The following is a 20,410-nucleotide window of genomic DNA, read 5'->3' as shown; positions in this document are numbered from 1 at the left end:
TCTAATTTCCATTAGGATTTCTTTTTGACCCACAAGTTATTTGGAAGTATGGTTATTAATTTCCTTCCATATGAACTTTTTTCTGGTTAATGATCTATGTTTTATTTCTAGCCTAATTCAACGGGGTTCAATGAGCATGCTTCATGTTATTTCTGCCACTGGAAAATGCTTTCGAGATGTAATTCATATACTATCTGCCCAGCATTAGCCAAACCACAAAGTTTGAGGGCACAGTCCCCAAGACCACCCTTACTTCTGACGCCGACTGCAAGTTCAGGAGGTTTCTGAGACTGCCCTCTGGTTTGATAACACGCTAGAAGGGCTCACAGAACTTACTGAAAGTCAGTTCTACACTCACAGTTAGTTGGATTACAGGGAAAGAATACAGATTAAAATCTGCCAGGGGAACAAACACATGGAGCAGAGTCCACGACGGCTCCAGACACAAAGCTTCCACTGTCCTCTCCTTGTGGGGCCGGATGTGCTACCCTCTTAGCAACGGTGAGTGGCGGCGTGCAAGCACACTGCAGCCAGGCAGCTCGCCCCAGCCCTGGTGGCCAGAGTTTCCAGGGGGCTCCACTGCACAGGTATAGCAGGCGGGCTGACCGCCTACATGGCTAAACTCAGTCTCCTGATTCTGCATGACCCAAAGCCCCCATCCCGAAGCACCCGGTTGGTCTTTCTGGAAGGTCAGCCTCCATCCTGTGACTGTCAGGTGTGGCCAGTCCCCTCCCTGAACAAAGACACTCCTATTAGGTGTGACTCAGATTGCCTCCCAGGAGCCAAGGGCAGAGCCCAGACTGTTCCTGGGCCAGGCCACATTCTCTGCTACACACAACAAAACTCATTTTTTTTTTTTTTTTTTTTTTGTTTTTGAGACGGAATCTTGCTGTGCTGCCCAGGCTGGAGTGCAGTGGCGTGATCTTGGCTCACTGCAACTTCCACCTCCCGGGTTCAAGTGATTCTCCTGCCTCAGCCTCCCAAGTAGCTGGGATTACAGGCACCTGCCACCACGCTTGGCTGATTTTTGTATATTTAGTACAAATGGGGTTTCACCATGTTGGCAAAGCTGGTCTTGAACAAAACTCAACCTTTTAAAGCACATGAATGAGTGATTTTGACTACATTCACAATGTTGTGCAGCCATAAACACTATCTAGTTCTAGAACATCCTCCACACCCTTAATGGCAACCCTGTGCCCACTGGCAGTGGCTCCCCGCTTCTCTCTTGCCCTCCCCTGAGTGTTTATCCCTGGCAACCACCAGCCTACCTATCTCTATGGATTTGCCGGTTCAGGACATTTCACAAACACAGAGTCATACAATATGTGCCTTTTTGTGTCTGGCTTCTTTGACTTAGCAGAATGTTTCAAGGTTGAGATATGTGTATCAGTATTTCATTTCTTTCTTTCTTTTTTTTTTTTTTTTTTCTTGAGACGGAGTTTCGCTCTTCTTGCCCAAGCTGGAGTGCAGTGGCGTGATCTTGGCTCACTGCAACATCTGCCTCCAGGGTTCAAGCAATTCTCCTGCCTCAGTCTCCCGAGTACCTGGGATTACAGGTACGTGCCATCATGCTCGGCTAAGTTTTTCTATTTTCAGTAGAGACGGGGTTTCACCATGTTGGCCAGGCTGGTCTTGAACTCCTGACCTCAGACAATCCCCCCGCCTCAGCCTCCCAAAGTGCTGGGATAACAGGTGTGAGCCACCATGCCTGGCTTTCATTTTCTTTTATGGCTCAATTATTCTATGGACTTATTATCTTTTGTTTATCAGTTGATAAACATCTGGGTTATTTCCACTTTTTTTTTTTTTTTTTTTTTTTTTTTTTTTGAGACAGGGTCTGGCTCTGTCACCCAGGCTGGAATTCAGTGGCATGATCTTGGCTCACTGCAACCTCTGCCTCCTGGGTTCTCCCACCTTGGCCACCCAAGTAGCTGGGATTACAGGCAGGAGCTACCATGCTTGGCTAATTTTTGTATTTTTTGTAGTAACAAGGTCTCACTATGTTGCCCAGGCTGGTCTTGAACTCCTGGGCTCAAGTGATTCCAGGATTGCCTTAGCCTCCCAAAGTGCTGGGATTACAGGCGTGAGCCACTGCACCTGGCCTGTTTTCACTTTTTGACTATTATACATAACACTGATATGAACATGTGTGTAAAAGCTCTTGCGTGGAAATATGTTTTCAGTTCTCCTGGGCTTATAATAGATACAAGGCCAGCTTCTCCCGGTGCCTCTGGGCCCATCAGCACAGGAAGGCAGGTCCAGAGAAGTGCAATCCCCTTCTGGGCAGACAGCCTCAACTCCTGGACTCCCTACTGCAGACAAGTGGGTCCTGGGGCATCTGAATTCTGAAGACAGATGGGGGCCCTCCGGACTAAAGGAGGGAGATCCTATCTACCCAAACTAGTATACCTGCAAATTGTGAAAGGAAGGGAGAGGTGTCATGTCATCAAAACTAAAGAATGGAGGAACTGCAAAGGGCTACCTGCTGCAGCCCAGAATTGGACACTTTAATTATTCACCTCTAGTGTCCCCACTGAGTGGCCCCCAGGTCCCCTGAAGGCTTTCAGAGAAGGGTAACTTCCTGCAACCTAAGCAGCCCCTCCATCTTCAAAATGATCTTCCCTGGGGCAAGCTGAAATCTAATACAGAATATTCTGCTCCTGGTTAGCCACAGTAGCCCTTGGCTCAGAACCCTGAAGACAGGCGCCACTCTCCTGGACCCCTCAGTCATCTTAGATACGCCTGAATTCCTCCCTGCAAGCAAATGCAATCGAGCCTTCAAGTCCAATGACTAAACCCTGGTAAGTACCTCACAATGATCCCCGAAAGGAGACTCACAGACAAGGACACTGAACCTAGGCTTGACTCTGAAAGACCTCTCCACTCCCTCGGTATCCAGATGCCATCATTTTTATGTAAAATGTAAAACAAACCACCTACCAGCTTTGGTGGTTCTCCCACAGCTGCTTCAAGCCTTGGTTGGCCAGGCCTTCCAGGATGAAAAGGTGGGTCTTCCCGTCCAGCAGGTGGAAGCCGGTGAGTACATCCAGGTACTGCTGCTCCTGGACCCGCACACGCATCTTGAAGGCCGACAGGATCTGCTGCAGGGTCCTGAGGGGGTAGGAGTCCAGGCCAAGGGCCTTAGCGTTGATCATAGTGATGTCCTGCAGCAGGCTGTGGAGCAGGGAGACCTTCTTAAAGTCAAAGACGAAGATGATGCGGCCAAACTGGGAGCCCCCGAGGTCGGGATCGGCAGCTCCGGCCCCGGCCCTCAGTGGCACCGCGATGTCCACTCGCAACTTGAGCTGGGAGTCAGCCTCTAGGTAGTTGCCCATGGGCATTGGGCCATGCTGGTGGCCATCTCTGGGGACCCCAAGCCCCACAACCTTCCTTCTCCCGCTGTCCTGGCTGCAGTGTGTGGGCTGAACCTCACAGCTGTGGATGGGGACGGCCAGGTTCAAATACTTGTGGCCAAGGAGGAGGTCAGCAAAACTGACCTGGGCGATCCCATAAGGGTACCACATCTTGTTCTGGGACTCAAAGGGGTTGTTCTCTGTCTCTCTGGGAGAGATGAGGGCCCGGAAGTTGAGGTATGAATCCAGGGGGTCCTCCCCAAACAGCACAGGCTTCTGAGAAAACTCCTCTGACTTGCGGTCCCGGTCGTGAACTTCCACCATCATGGGGGGACCCTCCAGGTACTCCCTTAGGTCACTGGGATGCAGCGCCCCAAGGAAGATGACGTTGATGTCCCGGAAATAAACGTGGGTTCCATGGGGCTCCCCCTTGGTCTTGTGAACTGGAGTCTTATGGAACTGGTACTTGCAGTACACGGGCATGCACAGCCTCTACGAGAGAGCAGGACAGTCACTCAGCCCCAGCATGAGGAGCTCAAACCCCAGTGCCAAGCTCATTGCCTGTCCCTGTAGCCCAAGTTTCCTCATCCACAAAATATCCACGAGAGACCCTACTGTGCAAGGTCATTACTAGGACTGCAGACATCATGCATGTGAATGCACCGGGATGGCGACTGGCATGAAACAAGGACTCAAAAAGCATTCATTAATTATTTTCCTCCCAAAATGTGAGTGCCATGAAGATGGGCCATGTGTCCTTTTTCACACCTGTACTTCTAGTTCCTATCTTAAGGCTGGGCACAGAAAAGTTACAGAGAAGTGATTTTTAGAAAGGAAATTCCTGTTTTCCAAACATACATCTGGGGGTCGACACAGACCCCTTTAGCAGAGTCACAGGTGCCAAGCTGACAACGGACACTCTGGGCAGGAGAGAGCCTCAGAGAGCATGGAGAACTGGATGGAAAGGATGAGCCAAGCTATGATGAGGGAGGCAGCAGGGACATTTGCATAGTTTGACCTTGGTGCTGAGATTTTATTATCACAAATTAAGCCTTGTGGTCTGAATTCGTAATCTAAAGGCACTATTTTACACTGAAGCTGAGAATTTATTCTAAAATAATCCCGGATTGGTGGTGCTCCCAGAGCAGTGGGCAGAGACACAATACCTCTGGAGATACTCACTTTCAACCTAGGCCTCAAAGAATTCCCATCAAGAAAGTTCCATTGAACATGAGATCATGGTAAAAATCACAAAACACCTAAAGACAGAAGCACTACTAGTGAAATCAGATGCACCAAGGCATAAGATATTAGAATGATCAGAGATATAAAGTAAGGATATTTGAGAAGTTTAAGTAAAGAAAGAATATAATCAAGGTGAAATCTACTGTATTCCTATTTACTTGTAACAGGCTTGGTACAGTTGAGAAAGCCAAATACCAACCACACAATGGAGAAGCTGAGAACCAACCAGATTTTCTCTGTAAAACCCTCAAAAGACTTGGGAATGGCAAACCTAGTATCTCTGGAGCTGGCAGTAAAAAGGAAGGCTGGAGCAGAGAGGACTCGGTGCAAGTTCCTTAAGAAGCAATCAGATCCCTAGGTGTCCCCGCAGTGGCTTGGCAGAAGTCTATTAGTTTGCTCTCCAGGCAAAATGTAAATAGGGGGTCCTGAAAACTTCAAAACACTGATTAAAAAAAAATATGTAAGTAAATGGAGAGATATACTATATACATAGATTGGAAGACAACATAGCAAAGATGTTAACTCTCCTCAAACTGATTTACAAATGTAATGCAATTCCAATCAAAATCCCAGCACAACTTTTGTAGATTTACAAATGTAATGCAATTCCAATCAAAATCCCAGCACAACTTTTTGTAGATATTGATTAACTGATTCTAAAATTTGTATAGAGGAGCCAAGAAACTGGAAGAGCTAAAACAATGTTGAAAAAGAAAACTAAAGTTGGAGGAACCACTTCACCCATTTTTATGACTTACTACAAAGCTACTATAAGCAAGACAGTGTCGTGTTGCTGAAAGGACAGACACAGACCCATGGATCAGAAAAGAGAATCCAGAAACAGATCCACACAAGTATGGCTAATCTATGTTTATCAAAAGTGCAAAAGAAAGAGAACTTCAATGTAAACCTCACACCATATACAAAAATTCATTCAAAATTGATCAAAAGCTAGGGGCTCACACCTGTAATCCCAGCACTTTGGGAGGCTGCTGCAGGACTGCTTGAGGCCAGGAGGTTTGAGGCTTCAACGAGCTACAACTGCACCACTACACACCAGCCTGGGCAACAAATGAGACTCTGTCTCAAAAAAGAAAAACTTGATCAAAGCTATATAAATGTAAACTATAAAACTATTAAAGCATTGAGAAGAAAATGGAAAAAAAATCCTTGTGACCAGGGGTTAGGCAAAGAGTTCTTAGATGTGACACAGAAACACATGCATACATGAAAAAAAATGTATAATTTGGACTTCATCAAAATTAAAAATTTTGCTCTGCAAAAGACACTGTAAAGAGAATGAAAAGATGTGCTTGTCACAGATTGGGTTAAAAAAAAAAGAGAACGAAAAGACAAACTATAGACTGGGAGAAAATATTATCAAATAATATATCCAACAAAGGACTTAAATCAGAATGTGTGTGTAAACACATATTTATTATCTCTCTATATATGTTTTTGGTGAGACAGGGTCTCACTCTGTTGCCCTGGCTGGAGTGAGGTGGTACAGTCATGGCTCACTGTAGCCCCAACCTCCCTGGGCTAAGCTGATCCTCCCACCTCAGCCTCCCTAGTAGCTGGGACTCCAAGTGTGTGCTACTATGCCCCACTATTTTTTTTTTTTTTTTTTTGTAGAGACAGGGTTTTACCATGTTGCCCAGGCTGGTCTTGAACTCCTGAGCTCGAGTGATCATCCTGCCTTAGCCTCCCAAATTGTTAGGATAACAGGTGTGAGCCACTGTGCCCATCCTGGAATTTTCTTTTTTTTTTTTTTTTTTTTTTTACCTGAGACAGGATATCGCTCCATTGCCTAGGCTAGAGTACAGTGGCTCAACCTCAGCTCACTGCAACCCCACCTCCCGGGTTCAAGCAATTCTCCTGCCTCAGCCTCCTGAGTAGCTGGGATCACAGGCGTGTGCCACCACGCCGGCTAATTTTTGTGTTTTTAGTAGAGATGGGGTTTCACCATGTTGGCCAGGCTGGTCTTGAACTCCTGACCTCAAAAGATCTGCCTGCCTCAGCCTCCCAAAGTGCTGGGATTACAGGTGTGAGCCACCGTGCCCAGCCTAGAATATATATTTTTTAAAACTCCCAAAACTCAGCAGTAAGACAGTAAACAACCCAATTGAAAAATGAGCAAAAACTCAAGCAGAAATTTCACCAAATGGGATGTAAAATGGCAAATAAACACATCAAAAGATGCTCAACATCATTATCCATCAGGGAACTACAAATTAAAACCATGATGTGATAACAATACAAACTTCTTAGAATGGCTAAAATTAAAATACTGACAATACCACACTCTGGAGAGGGTAGGGAACAACTAGAACCCTTGTTCACTGCTGGTGAGAATGCAGAGTGATCTAGCCACACTGGAAAACAGTGGGCAGTTTTTTATAGTCAGGCATATACTTAACATATAGCTGAGCAATTTCATTTGTTGGCATTTACCCTAAATAACTGAAAACTTATGTTCCTATAAAAACATGTGTACACTATTTTTAAGCAGCTCTATTACCAAAAACTAGAAGCAACCTAAATGTCCTTTGATGGGTGCACAAACTGTGGTACACCCTTGCGATGGAATACTACTCAGCAATGAAAAGGAAAGACCTACCGATAGACGCAACCACTTGGCTAAATCTGAAAGGCATTACTGTGAGTGGAGAGGCCATGCACATTGTTACCTGCTGAATCAAAGGTTACAGCTGCATGATGCTGCAAAACACACAGCCCCATTTACATGACGTTCTTCCAGAGTTAAAACTATAGCCATAAAGAACACATCAGTGGCTGTCAGAGGCTATGCGTATGGAGCAAAAGGGATTATGAAGGGCGAGTACAAAGGAGGGGTCTGGGGTGACAGAACTGTATCCTAACTGTGGTGGTGATAATACTGATCTATACATGATTTTATTTTTATTTTTCTGAGACAGAGTTTCTCTCTCATGACTCAGGCTGGAGTGCAATGGCATGATCTTGGCTCACTGCAACCTCTGCCTCCCAGGCTCAAGCAATTCTCCTGCTTCAGCCTCCTGAGGAGCTGAGATCACAGGCACACGCCACCACGTCCAGCTAATTTTTGTATTTTTAGTAGAGACGTGGTTTTCGTCATGTTGGCCAGGCTGGTCTCAAACTCCTGACCTGAAATGATCCACCGTCCTCAGCCTCCCAAAATGCTGGGATTACAGGTGTGAGTCACCACACCTGGCCTGATCTATACATAATTTTAAATTTATAGACCTGTACACCAAAAGATAAACATCAATTTTACTGCAGAAAAAAATTGTTTTAAAATAATAAAATAACAGAGGGTCTCTGGAATAGGGGATAGCTGAGGGCATCTGAGCCATTCCTAAACAGGGAGATTAGGTGATGAAAGTCTCACTGCTTAGTGCAAATTCCCAGCTCCTTTCTGTCTGTGGGCATTCAGAATGCAGCAGGCTAGACCTTGACCCCCCAGGCAGGGAACTAGGAAAGCCCTGTAGATACTGACCCAGGGGTTCCCACCAATGCCCCACTCAGATCACCCGATGGTGAAGCTCAAAGCTGAGAAGCCCACCGTGTACCCAAAGCTCACCTTTTAGGTCTGTGCTCTCTCAGCCATGAGCAATGGGCCAGGGGATTAACAGTGAAGGAAAACATGTGACATGGAAGGTGGAGTGAAACAAACATGAAGATCAACGTAAAGGAAGTGGACTACACATGTGATGACAGTGCCCATGAAACAGGCTGGAAGTGCTGTGACCCGGGCCCCCGAGACCCTCAAGTTCAGTGATTCGCTAGAACTCACAGAACTCAGCATGGGCACACTTGTGTTTGTGATTTATTACAGCAAAAGAGACAAAGCAATCAACAAAGGGGGCAGGCACAAGTTGCCGAAGCCCTCTCCCACGGGATACACACAGGGCACTCGGCTCAACTCCTCCATGATGCAGTGCAACAACGTGTGAAACGCTGTCCACTGGGGAAGCCCACGAGGGACTCAGTGTCTAGGGCTTTTGCTGAGGCCTGGTCACACAGCACCCCCTGCCTAGCGTGTATGAAAATCTCAGCCTCCCATTTGTTTTTTTTTTTTGTTTTTTTTGTTTTTTTTGTTTTTTTTTTTTTTTTGAGACGGAGTCTCGCTCTGTCGCCCAGGCTGGAGTGCAGTGGCACGATCTCAGCTCACTGCAAGCTCCGCCTCCCGGGTTCACGCCATTCTCCTGCCTCAGCCTCCGAGTAGCTGGGACTACAGGCGCCCGCCACCACGCCCGGCTAATTTCTTTTTGTATTTTTAGTAGAGACGGGGTTTCACCGTGTTAGCCAGGATGGTCTCGATCTCCTGACCTCGTGATCCGCCCGCCTCGGCCTCCCAAAGTGCTGGGATTACAGGCTTGAGCCACCGCGCCCGGCCTTTTTTTTTTTTTTTTTTTTTTTTTTTTTTTTTTTTTTTTTTTTTTTTGCCTCCCATTTGTTTGTGTCCTCTTTTATTTCGTTGAGCAGTGGTATGTCGTTCTCCTTGAAGAGGTCCTTCACATCCCTTGTAAGTTGGATTCCTAGGTATTTTATTCTCTTTGAAGCAATTGTGAATAGGAGTTCACTCATGATTTGGCTCTCTGTCTGTTATTGGTGTATAGGAATGCTTGTGATTTTTGCATATTGATTTTGTATCCTGCAAACTATCACAAGGACAGAAAACCAAACACCTCATGTTCTCACTCATAGGTGGGAATTGAACAATGAGAACACTTGGACACAGGAAAGGGAACATCACACACCGGGGCCTGTCGTGGGGTGGGGGAGGGGGGAGGGATAGCATTAGGAGATATACCTAATGTAAATGACAAGTTAATGGGTGCAGCACACCAACATGGCACATGTATACATATGTAACAAACCTGCATGTTGTGCACATGTACCCTAGAACTTAAAATATAATTAATAAATAATAAATAAATAAATAAATAGAAGAAAAAAAAAATCTCAGCCTCCCAAAGGGAAAACAGGTGTTCAGCACAAACAATACTGTTTGCAAAAGCCAATTAGGCACAGTGAGCCATTCTTGATGGGGAGCGCAGGGAACCCTCTCAAAATGCTAGTTCCCATACGCCAACCTGGGTCAACTCTGCAAACAGGACTTTTTAAGGATGGTATTCTCAGGCCCACTCTGTTCACTCCTTTCTGAACATTTCCTAGAAAAAGGATCAATTAAGAGAGAAAGAACAATAAAAACAAGTAGAAGATAGCTGGGCGTGGTGCCAGGCACCTGTAATCCCAGCTGCTCGGGAAGCTGAGGCAGGAGAATTGCTTGAACCTGGGAGGCGGAGGTTGCAGTGAGCTGAGATCGCGCCACTGCACTCCAGCCTGGGCGACACAGCAAGACTCCGTCTTAAGACAAAAAAAAAGAAGAAAAGGAAAGCCCAGGAGAGTCAGCATCTAGATAAGAGTCCCAAAAAGAGAGGGGAAAAAAGTGAAGAAATAATCGATGAAATAATTTAAGACAATTTCCCAGTGCTGAAGGACGTGGGCTTCTAGGTTGAAATGGCCCACTGAATCCCCAGCTTCATGGGTAAAAATACACTTACAGAGTTCCTGTTCTGGATCAAGATGGAATAGACACACTTCTAGTTCTACTGAGTACAGCTTTAAAACTCTGCAGGTTGTATATAAAAAAACACACAAAGACTTTGAAAAGTACAGAAAAGGTGTTTAGGGAACATGGGACCCTGGGTCTTCTATATGCCTCATATATTCTGGACTGGGTGCTGGAGAAGGCAGTATCCAGAAATACCAGTGAGAGTAGGCAGAAAAATCCCCAAGAAAAGTCTGCTCTCTCCAGATCAAAGACCAAGAAAGGAACAACCCAGCAGAACAGGAAACTTTTAGGCAAATAACTTCCCTACTCCAGACACACACCATGGAAAAAATCATGCCCCACCCCAGAAACAAAGGCTGCATGGGAAGCCTGGACTTCTATCCTCAGTGACTTTAACTCGGTGCTCCTTGCCTCACTGGGGTGGTGTCAGAAAAGACCTGGTAGGGAGCCAGGACTTTCCCCAACACTCAACGGAAATGAAGCCTCCCATCATGGGCCAGTGAAGTCCACAAGAGCAGTAACAAGATATCCCTACCCACAGGGTACAGTGACCAAGTGGGGAACCTGGAGTCTCACCTGGCAGTATTGAGATGGTCTCTCTCTCATCTTCCCTTCCACAGGCCTGCTACACATGCAGTTTGGTGTTGGAGAAGGCCTGCTACACATACATTTTTTTTCTTTCTTTCTTTTCTTCTTCTTCTTTTTTTTTTGAAAGACAGGGTCTCTGTCATCCAGGCTGGAGTGCAGTGGTGCAATCATAGCTCACTGCAGCCTCAGCCTCGCAGGCTCAAGCCATCCTCTCAGCCCAGCCTCCTGAATAGCTGGGCTACAGGTGTATGCCACCACATCCAGCTAATTAAAAAAAAAATTAAGAAGGGGTCACAGTGTGTTGCCCAGGCCGGTCTTAAACTCCTGGGCTCAAGTGATTCTCCAGCGCCCAACTTAAACATAAGATTTAAATAAGATCCAGTCTCATGGTGTCATACTCAATATATCCAAGATACAATTTTTAAAAAATCACTTGTCATACCAGAAAAATCAACTTGAACGGGAAAAACCAATGAACAGACACCAACACTGAGATGACACTGATCTTGGAATTATCTGACAAGGAATTTGAAGCAGTAATGAACATGCTTGAAACAAATGAAAAAAACAGTTTCTCAGCAAAGAAACAGGAGATATAAAGAATAACCAAGGTGTGGTAGTGCATGCCTTTCGTCCCAGCTGCTCAGGAGGCTGAGGTGGCAGGGTCACTTGAGCTCAGGAGTTCAACTTTGCAGTGAACCATGACAGTAACATCGTACTCCAGCCTGGGTGACAGAGCAAGACAAGACCCCATCTCTTAAAAAGAAAGTAAACAGGCCGGGTGCGGTGGCTCACACCTGTAAACCCAGCACTTTGGGAGGCCAAGGTGGGTGGATCACGAGGTCAGGAGTTCAAGACCAGCCTGGCCAAGATAGTGAAACCCCGTTATCTACTAAAAATGCAAAAATTAGCCAGGCATGTTGACAGGTGCCTGTAATCCCAGCTACTTGGGAGGCTGAGACAGAGAACTGCTTGAACTCAGCAGGCGGAGGTTGCAGTGGGCCAAGATGGCACCATTGCACTGGGCGATAGAGTGAGACTCCATCTCAAAAACAAACAAACAAACAAACAAAAAAACAAATGGAAATCTTAGAACTGAAAAATACAATAACTGCAATAAAAAACTCGATGGATTCAATAGCAGAATGGAATGTACAGAGGAAAGAATCTATAAACCTGAAGATAAAACAATAGAAATTACCCAATCTGGGCTGGGCACAGTGGCTTACGCCTATAATCCCAGCACTTTGGGAGGCCAAGGCAAGAGGATCACAAGGTCAGGAGATCGAGACCATCCTGGCTAACACGGTGAAACCCCATCTCTACTGAAAATACAAAAAAATTAGCCGGGCATGGTGGCGGGTGCCTGTAGTCCCAGCTACTCTGGAGGCTGAGGCAGGAGAATGGCGTGAACCTGGGAGGCAGAGCTTGCAGTGAGCCGAGATCGTGCCACTGTACTCCAGCCTGGGCGACAGATGAAGGCTCCATCTCAAGACAAAAAGAAAAAAAGAAATTACACAATCTGAACAACACAGTGGAAAAAAGACACAAACATCAAAATCAGAACTTCAGGATCCTGTGGGACTAAAACAAAAGAACTAATATTCATGTCATTGGAGTTTCAGGAGGAGAGGAGACAAAAGGTAGTGCTGAAAAGTATTCCAATAAATAATGACTAAAATTTTCTCAAAATTGGCAAAATACATAAGCCTATAGATTCAAAGAGCTGAGAGAACCCCAAATAGGAGAAACACAAAGAAATCCACACCAAGACATGTCATAGTCAAACTTCTGTAAATTAATGGCAAAGAAAGAAAATCTTGAAAGCTGCAAGAGATAAATGCCATCTTACCTATAGGGAAAAAAAGCAATTTGAATGACAGCAGATTTCCCATCAGAAGAAAGTGGTATAACATTTTTCAAGTGTTAAAAAAAAAAAAAAATCCGGCCAGGTGCAGTGGCTCACACCTGTAACCCCAGCACTTTGGGAGGCTGAGGTGCATGAATCACCTGAGGTCAGGAGTTTAAGACTAGCCTGGCTAACATGGTGAAATCCCATCTCTACTAAAAATACAAAAATTAGCCAGGCATGGTAGTGTGTGCCTATAATCCCAGCTACTCAGGAGGCTGAGGCAGGAGAATCACTTGAACCAGGGAGGCAGAGGTTGCAGTGGGCCAAGATCACGCCACTGCACTCCAGCCTGGATGACAGAGCCAGACTCTGTCTCAAAAGAAAAAAAAAAACAAAAAAACCCATTCTATACCAATTCTATATCTAGTGAAACTATACTTCCAGAATGAAGGAAAAATAAAAACACCCTGAGACAAAGAACAACTAAAAGAATTTGTTTTCAGCAGATTTATCCTACAAGAAAGGCTAAAGGAAGTTCTTGAAACGGAAGGGAAATGACAAAAGAAGAAGTCTTGCAACATTAGAAAGGAAGAAAGGATAATGAAATAAGTAGAACCATGGGTAAACGTATATACTTTCCTTCAACCCTTGAGTTTTCTAGGTTTATGTTTGACAGTTGAAGCAAAAAGTATAACATCATCTCATGTGGTTATCAATCTATGTAGAGGAAATATTTAGGAAAACTAAAGGGGTTTGAAGGGAGGTAAAGTTTCTATATTTCACTCAAACTGGTAAAATATTGATACCAATAGATTGTGAAAAGTTATGTATGCGTAATACAATACCCAGAGTGCCACTAAAAATCCATACCAAGAGATGTAAATTCAAAAATACTATAGATAAATCAAAATGGAATTCTAAAAATTGGTCAAGTAACCCACAAGAAAGCAGGAATAAAAACCATGAGAAACAAAAAAACAGAAGGAACAGAGAGAAAACAAAAATTAAAATGTAGACTTAAGCTCTAATATATCAACATTTACTCTAAATATAATGGTCTAAATATGTCAATTAAAAGGCAGAGTAAATAAAGAAACATGACCAAACTACATGCAAGGGCATTACGCTGGAGTGGGGGAGAAGGCCAGTCTCAAAAGGTCACATGCTGGATGTTTTCATTTATATAACCATGCCAGTTTCCTATGAAGCACCATAAACTGGGGGGGCTTAGAATGACAGAAATTTATTGTCTCCCTGTTCTGAGGGCTAGAAGTCAGAAATTAAGCTGTTGGCAGGGCCACGTTTCCTTGGAAGGTGCTCGAGAAGGTCCTTCCTTGCCTCTTCCAGCTTCTGGTGGCCCCAGATGTCCCCTGGCATGTGGCAGCATCCACTTTCCACGTGGCGTTCTCCGTGTGTCATTTTGCATAGTCTTCCCTCTATGTGTGTCTGTCTCTGGGTCCAATTTCCCCCTTTTCATAAGGATACCCTAATGACCTCATTTCAACTTGATTACCTCTGCAAAGACCCTCTTTCCAAATAAGACCACATTCTGAGATACCGGGCGTTAGGAGTTCAACATACAATTTTTTGGGGGGGACACAATTCAATCCTTAACAATAACATTTTCAAATTGACAAAAGTATAGAGATAGAGAGCAAATTAGTGGTTAGGGATGGTGGGTATTAGGGGGTTGTTGTGACTATAAAAGGGTAGCGTGAAGGAGATCTTTGTGACAATAGATTATTTCTACATCTCAAGTGCTGTGACAGTTACATACATGTACAATAAAATGGCACAGACCTATATACACATTAGACCAATGTCAATGTGCTGATTTTGATATTGTGCTATAGTTATGAAACACTTAATTACTGAGGAAATTGGGTAAAGGATACATGGGACCTCTCTGTATTGTCTTTGCAACTTTCTGTGAATCTATATTTTAAAGTAAAAGTATGACATATGTATATGGACATACTCACACTAAGACACACAATTAAGCAGTTTCAGAAGACAAAAAGGGCTGGCACTGTGGCTTACACCTGTAATCCTAGCCCTTTGGGAGGCTAAGGCAGGAGGATCACTTGATCCCAGGAGTTCAGGACCAGCCTGGGCAACATGGTAAAACCCTGTCTCTACAAAAAATACAAAAATTAGCTGGGTGTGGTGGTGTGCACCTGCAGTCTCAGCTACTAGGGAGGCTGAGGCAGGAGGATCACCTGAGCTCAGGAGGTTGAGGCTGCAGTAAGCTATGATTGCACCACTGCACCCCAGACAGGGCAGTGGAGTGAGACCCTGTCTCAAAAAAAATTTTTTTTTAAAGGAGACAAGGCTGGGCGCAGTGGCTGACGCCTGTAATCCCAACACTTTGGGAGGCCAAGGTGGGTGGATCACCTGAGGTCGGGAGTTTGAGACCAGATTGACCAATATGGAGAAACCCTGTCTCTACTAAAAATACAAAATTAGCCGGGTGTGGTGGCGCATGCCTGTAATCCCAGCTACTCCGGAGGTTGAGGCAGAAGAATTGCTTGAACCCGGGAGGCGGAGGTTGCAGTAAGCCGAGATTGCGCCCTTGCACTCCAGCCTGGGCAACAAGAGCGAAATTCTGCCTCAAATAAATAAATAAAATAAAAAAGGAGACAAAAAAGATTTTATAAGCACTTGGAGAAACAAAAAACAGGTCGCATACAAAGGTTCAACTTGTATGAAAATAAAAGATGATAGAACAATGCCTTCAAAACTCTGAAGGCAAATGATTTTTAGCCTAGAATTCTATACACAACCAAACTACCAGTCATGTGTAAGGATAAAAAATGGTAGAAAAAATATATCTGCAGACATGTGAGATCTCAAAAATAAATCTCCCATTGACCTTTTCTTGAGAAGCTACTAGAGGATGCACTCCAGCAAAACCAGACAGCAAATAAAGGGAGAGAATTCAGAAGACAGGGATCCAACCGGGAGAGGGAACAAAGAACTCACAGAATAAACAGCAGTACTGAACCTGGTTGGTTAACAATGAGCGAGCATCCTGCTGGTAACTGCCACGGGGCAGCCTGGGGGCTCCTGAAGGGAGGCTCATGACCTGCATTTCAAGAACACCTGTGGCGTAGTAGGAGACCTCAGGATTGGTCACACCTAATCCCAGGAACCCCATCTCTTTTGTATATCACTGTGGGATCCTAAATGGTAGAATGCAGGTGATAACCACATTTCTCATTTGGTGCCATCGGGAGGACTAGTGATGGCATATGACGAGCAGGTGGGTAGAAGGGGAGGAGCTCTAAACTCCATGTGTCCGGCTCATTCTTACCTCTAGTTCCTGAATGGGCACAGGCTGTGACGGAAGGCAGGAAGCACACTTGATCTTTATGGTCAGGGGATTTAAATCCTGCTTTTGCTCCTCGGTCATGATTGGAACTTCTGTTTTTAAAGTCAAAAGGCAATCTAAAATGTTGGCAGACTTCTCACTGCCACGACTCATGACAGTTTGCCATCCTGGGGGGAAATACACCCAGCATTAGACCTTTCCTCATGACAGCCCCAAGACAAGCACAGAAGGATCAAGCAACCTGAGATGAGCCAATGATAAAATCACAACCCAAAAGGGAAAACTTTAATTAAAAAAAGAAAGAAAGAATCAGGAAACACCCATGGGCAGCATGTTCTGTGCTAGTTTCTCAAACTGAGAAAATTCTCTAGAATTGAATGTGTGTGACTTAATCTTGATGACATCTGTTAATAAGTAATACAAGCATTTCCTGAATCATCTGGGATACAACAGGAACCCCTATGTGTGGGTGCCACTCCCAGACAGTCTGATTTCATTGGTCTGGGGTGTGGCCTCCACAATTGGAGGTTTAATAGCTCTCCAGGTAACTTGAGAACCAACGTTCTAAACCTGTTCTGCTATCCACTATGGTAGCTATGGGCCATAGGTAGCTACTTGAATTGTAACTAATTAAAATTAAATAAAATATAAAATGCACTTCCTTCTCCACACAAGCCACATTCCAAATGCCCAGTACTCTCATGTGGCTATGGGCTCCTGTAAGGGTCAGCAGAGAGCCTGGCCATTGTTGCAGGAAGGCTATTGGATGGAGTGCTCCGGGCAGTTCTCCCGTCAAGGACATATCATGCCAGTGTGTACATTTGGTACTCAGTGGGTTGCTTCACCTGTTGTGATCTGGTGAGGAAAATACAGATAATGATGTAGAACACAACTGGCACATCTGAGCCAAATACAAGCGTGCACACCTCCCACCAGGATGGTTTTGCACTAGTGCGCCTCATGAAAAGGGTGGGTGAATGGAGCCATTGCAAGGCATATAGGTAGCTGTCAGAATACTTTTTCTTTTTTTTTCTGAGAAGAAGTCTCACTCTGTCGCCCAGGCTGAACACACCTGGCCCATGACTTGTTTTAGAAGCGCCTACTCTTTCTGAATGTGAGTGACTTGGCTTTTACATGCCCTAGAAATGCATTTACAGGCATGTTGAAAGGAATAGACTGATCTTTTTGAGCACTATCTCATACATCATCTTTCTTAATCTTTTAACCCCAAGGAAGGAGGTATCTATCCCCATTTTGCAGATGAAATTGAGCCTCGGAGACTCTAACTTATCACATGACAAAGAGTCAGATCTGGGATTCAAACCCAGGTCAATCCTGCCTCCAAAACTTGAGGGTTTTTTTTTTTTTTTTCCCCTACCTAGTACATCTCTGACTGGTGAAATACATGGATCCCTTTTATAGAAAAAGCATCCTGGGCCAGGCGTGGTGGCTCACGCCTATAATCCCAGCACTTTGGGAAGCCGAGGGGGGCGGATCACCTGAGGTCAGGAGTTCGAGACCAGCCTGACCAAAATGGAGAAACCTTGTCTCTACTAAAAATACAAAATCAGCCGGACATGGTAGCGCATGCCTGTAATCCCAGCTACTTGGGAGGCTGAGGCAGGAGAATCACTTGAATCCGGCAGACGGAGGTTGCAGTGAGCTGAGATCACACCTTTGCACTCCAGCCTGGGCAACAAGAGTGAAACTCCACCTCAAAAAAAAAAAAAAAAAGACTACTCAAGGTAGAAGGAATCCCCAGTGCAAAAATAAAAATTTTAAAAAGTGCTCAAATCATCAGAGTCAGGGAGACATGTACCAGAACAGAATTCCAGGCCGGGGGCTCACAGCCTCCATAGTGCCGACAGTTGGGGCAGGCCATTCTTTGCTCAGGGGACAGTCCTATGCATTGTGGCATGTTTAATAGTATCTTACTAGATGCCAGTGGCACCCCACTCTCAGTCGTGACAACCAAAATGCCTCCACACACTGCCAAATGTCCCCAGCAGACACAAGTCCCCTGAGTTAAGAGCCCTGGTCGAGTAAGAGTGGAACAGTGCAAGGGAATGTTTGTGCTCCTGCTATAGCCTGTCCCAACATGCGCTAATGTCATTTCATCCTTAACCTTGTCTGGTTGCTGTCATCGCCACATTACTGATGGGGAAACTGAGGCCCAGAGTTCTGACGCAATCATCCAAGGTCTCTTAGCCAATACGTTGTGGAACCAGCATCCAAACCAGTTCTGTGGGGCTAAGTGGGGCCCCTCCGCTATGCAATACTATCCTTTTAAAATAAGAGTTCACTGCCAGACACAGAATCTTTCTAGAATCTTACTAGGTTACTAGCCAACCAATATTTACTAATAAGGTATACATGATCTATGGCCTAATTTGAAATTGAAGATGATTACCAAAAATAATTATGCTGAGTTTACAATAAATAATCTTATGCTATTATTTTCTGGCAAAACCAGACATACAACTGGCCTGCTGAGCCGACCTGTGCTCTGTTGACGACCATAGGCTGTGTCAGGGTATAATGGAGTGGCCCACACACATGGCCTCGGGAGGCAGCTGCTGCCTCCACACCAGCACCCTCTGGGTCCCACTGTGCTAAGCAGTTTACACACATCAGCTCCTGTGATCCTTAAAACAATGCTCTGAGGTAGGAGTGATCACCCCCATTTCATAGAGGAGGAAAGTGAGACTCAGAGAAAGCAGGTAACTTGCTGGTAAGTGACTGAGCCATGATCAAAGTGTTTTTGTCACCAAAGTTCTTACATATGAACCCCTGCATTGTACAGCCATGACGGTACAGGTTAAAGAGAGGGGAGGCTAGGTCAGGCGCGGTAGCTCACGTCTGTAATCCCTGCACTTTGGGAGGCTGAGGCGGGCGGATCACGAGGTCAGGAGTTCAAGACCAGCCTGGCTAACATGGTGAAACCCCATCTCTACTAAAAATACAAAAATTAGCCTGGCGTGGTGGCACGCACCTGTAATCCCAGCTACTCTGGAGGTTGAGGCAAGAGAATTGCTTAAACCCGGGGGGCAGAGGTTGTAGTGAGCCGAGATCACACCACTGTACTCCAGCCTGGGCAACAGAGCAAGACTCCACCTCAAAAAAAAAAAAAAAAAAAAAAGAGAGATGGGACTATGTCCTGGCTTCATTCTGCTGGAAACAGTCATGCCAGGCAGGCCAAGACAGTTGAACTTCTCTTTCCTCTCACAGTAAAATCCAAAGTGGGGCAGGTCCCATGGTACACTCCCCTAGGAGGATCATGGGTTCGTCCTTGGGACTCTAGGACAGAGGAAGCAGCTAGCAAAGGCGTTTGCTCAAAGTCACTGTGTGCTACAGGTATGCTGGAGTGTCAGGCTGGAGAATGGGGCGGGGGAAGACGCTCTTTAAGTTTACTCTCTGGCACTGTCACTTCTCAAGAAGGTTCTGATGCTACGAGAAAGTGAAGGTGGTCAGGAAGGACCAGCTGTAGATGAAGTATGATTTTCAAAAAGTCATTTAAAACTGCAAACTGCCACGTGCGGCAGCTCACACCTGTAATTCTAGAACGTTGAGAGCCAGAGGCAGAAGGATTACTTGTGTCCAGGAGTTTGAGACCAGCCTGGACAACATAGCAAGACCTTGTCTCTACAGAAAATACAAAATAATAATAATAATAATAATAATAGCCAGGTGTGGTAGTGTGCACCTGTAGTCTCAGCTATGCGGGCGGCAGAGGCAGGGCTTGCTTCAGGCTAGAGTGAGCTATGATTGTGTCACTTACACTGCAGTCTGGGTGAGAGAGCAAGATCCTATCTCAAAAAAAAAAAAAAAAAGTGCAAACTGAAAAGTTAATAGGACTTTCTCACAATGAATCGACACCAACCCAAAAGCGCATGAGGAGGATGATGACTGTGGAAGTGAACTGGCAGCTCTGACTTATGGGGGTTTCGCCCCCTCCTCTATGAACACTGGTCCCAGTTCAGAAAAGACCAACGCACGCGCTTCTGCAGAGTAGCCAGGAGAGGGCGCACAAGACACGTGATGGCCAAAAAAATGAACAAAGTCTGAATTTTCTCTAAAAAGAAAAAAAAGTGGGGGAGCTCACCCCGTATTACTCTTTTTTGGAACAAAGCAATATAATTTTACCAAAATATATGCTGAGATTTCCATCATCAAAACATATTGATATAATATTTAGTTAAGATTTACCAATATGTATAAAATCTAGTTCATAAATTGTGGTAGATCTTATAAAGCAAAAGAATTAAATCCCTGCTGGCCACTGAGTTATGCGGCCTTAGGAAAGTTACTTAACCTCTTTGAGTTCTTTTCCTCACTGAAAACAATGGTAACAATGGTAAGCACCACAGCCACCACACCACAGGTTGGCTGAGTGGCTCAGAATTTGGTCTGAGAAGTGATGTGTCATACGGGAGGTGCCTGCACCCAGAGGGGCTCAG

The 20,410-nt window shown here is 45.1% G+C and overlaps 1 protein-coding gene across 29 annotated transcripts in view; it reads right to left on the bottom strand.

The window, feature by feature from the left end:
• Positions 1-20,410, bottom strand: part of CFAP92 (cilia and flagella associated protein 92 (putative)) — an 82,621-nt gene that overhangs the window by 34,598 nt on the left and 27,613 nt on the right. For all 29 annotated transcript variants that reach the window (XM_077993580.1, XM_028844516.2, XM_077993595.1 and 26 more), the window contains 2 exons: positions 15,936-16,120; positions 2,944-3,848 (listed from right to left, as the gene is read on the bottom strand). In XM_077993580.1, coding sequence (XP_077849706.1) covers positions 2,944-3,848; positions 15,936-16,120 — 1,090 coding nt within the window. The remainder of the gene's footprint in view (positions 1-2,943; positions 3,849-15,935; positions 16,121-20,410) is intronic.

This window comes from Macaca mulatta, chromosome 2 (genome assembly GCF_049350105.2).
Source record: "Macaca mulatta isolate MMU2019108-1 chromosome 2, T2T-MMU8v2.0, whole genome shotgun sequence".
In the NCBI taxonomy this organism is placed as follows: Eukaryota; Metazoa; Chordata; class Mammalia; order Primates; family Cercopithecidae; genus Macaca; species Macaca mulatta.
This window is presented reverse-complemented; position numbering and strand designations above follow the sequence as displayed.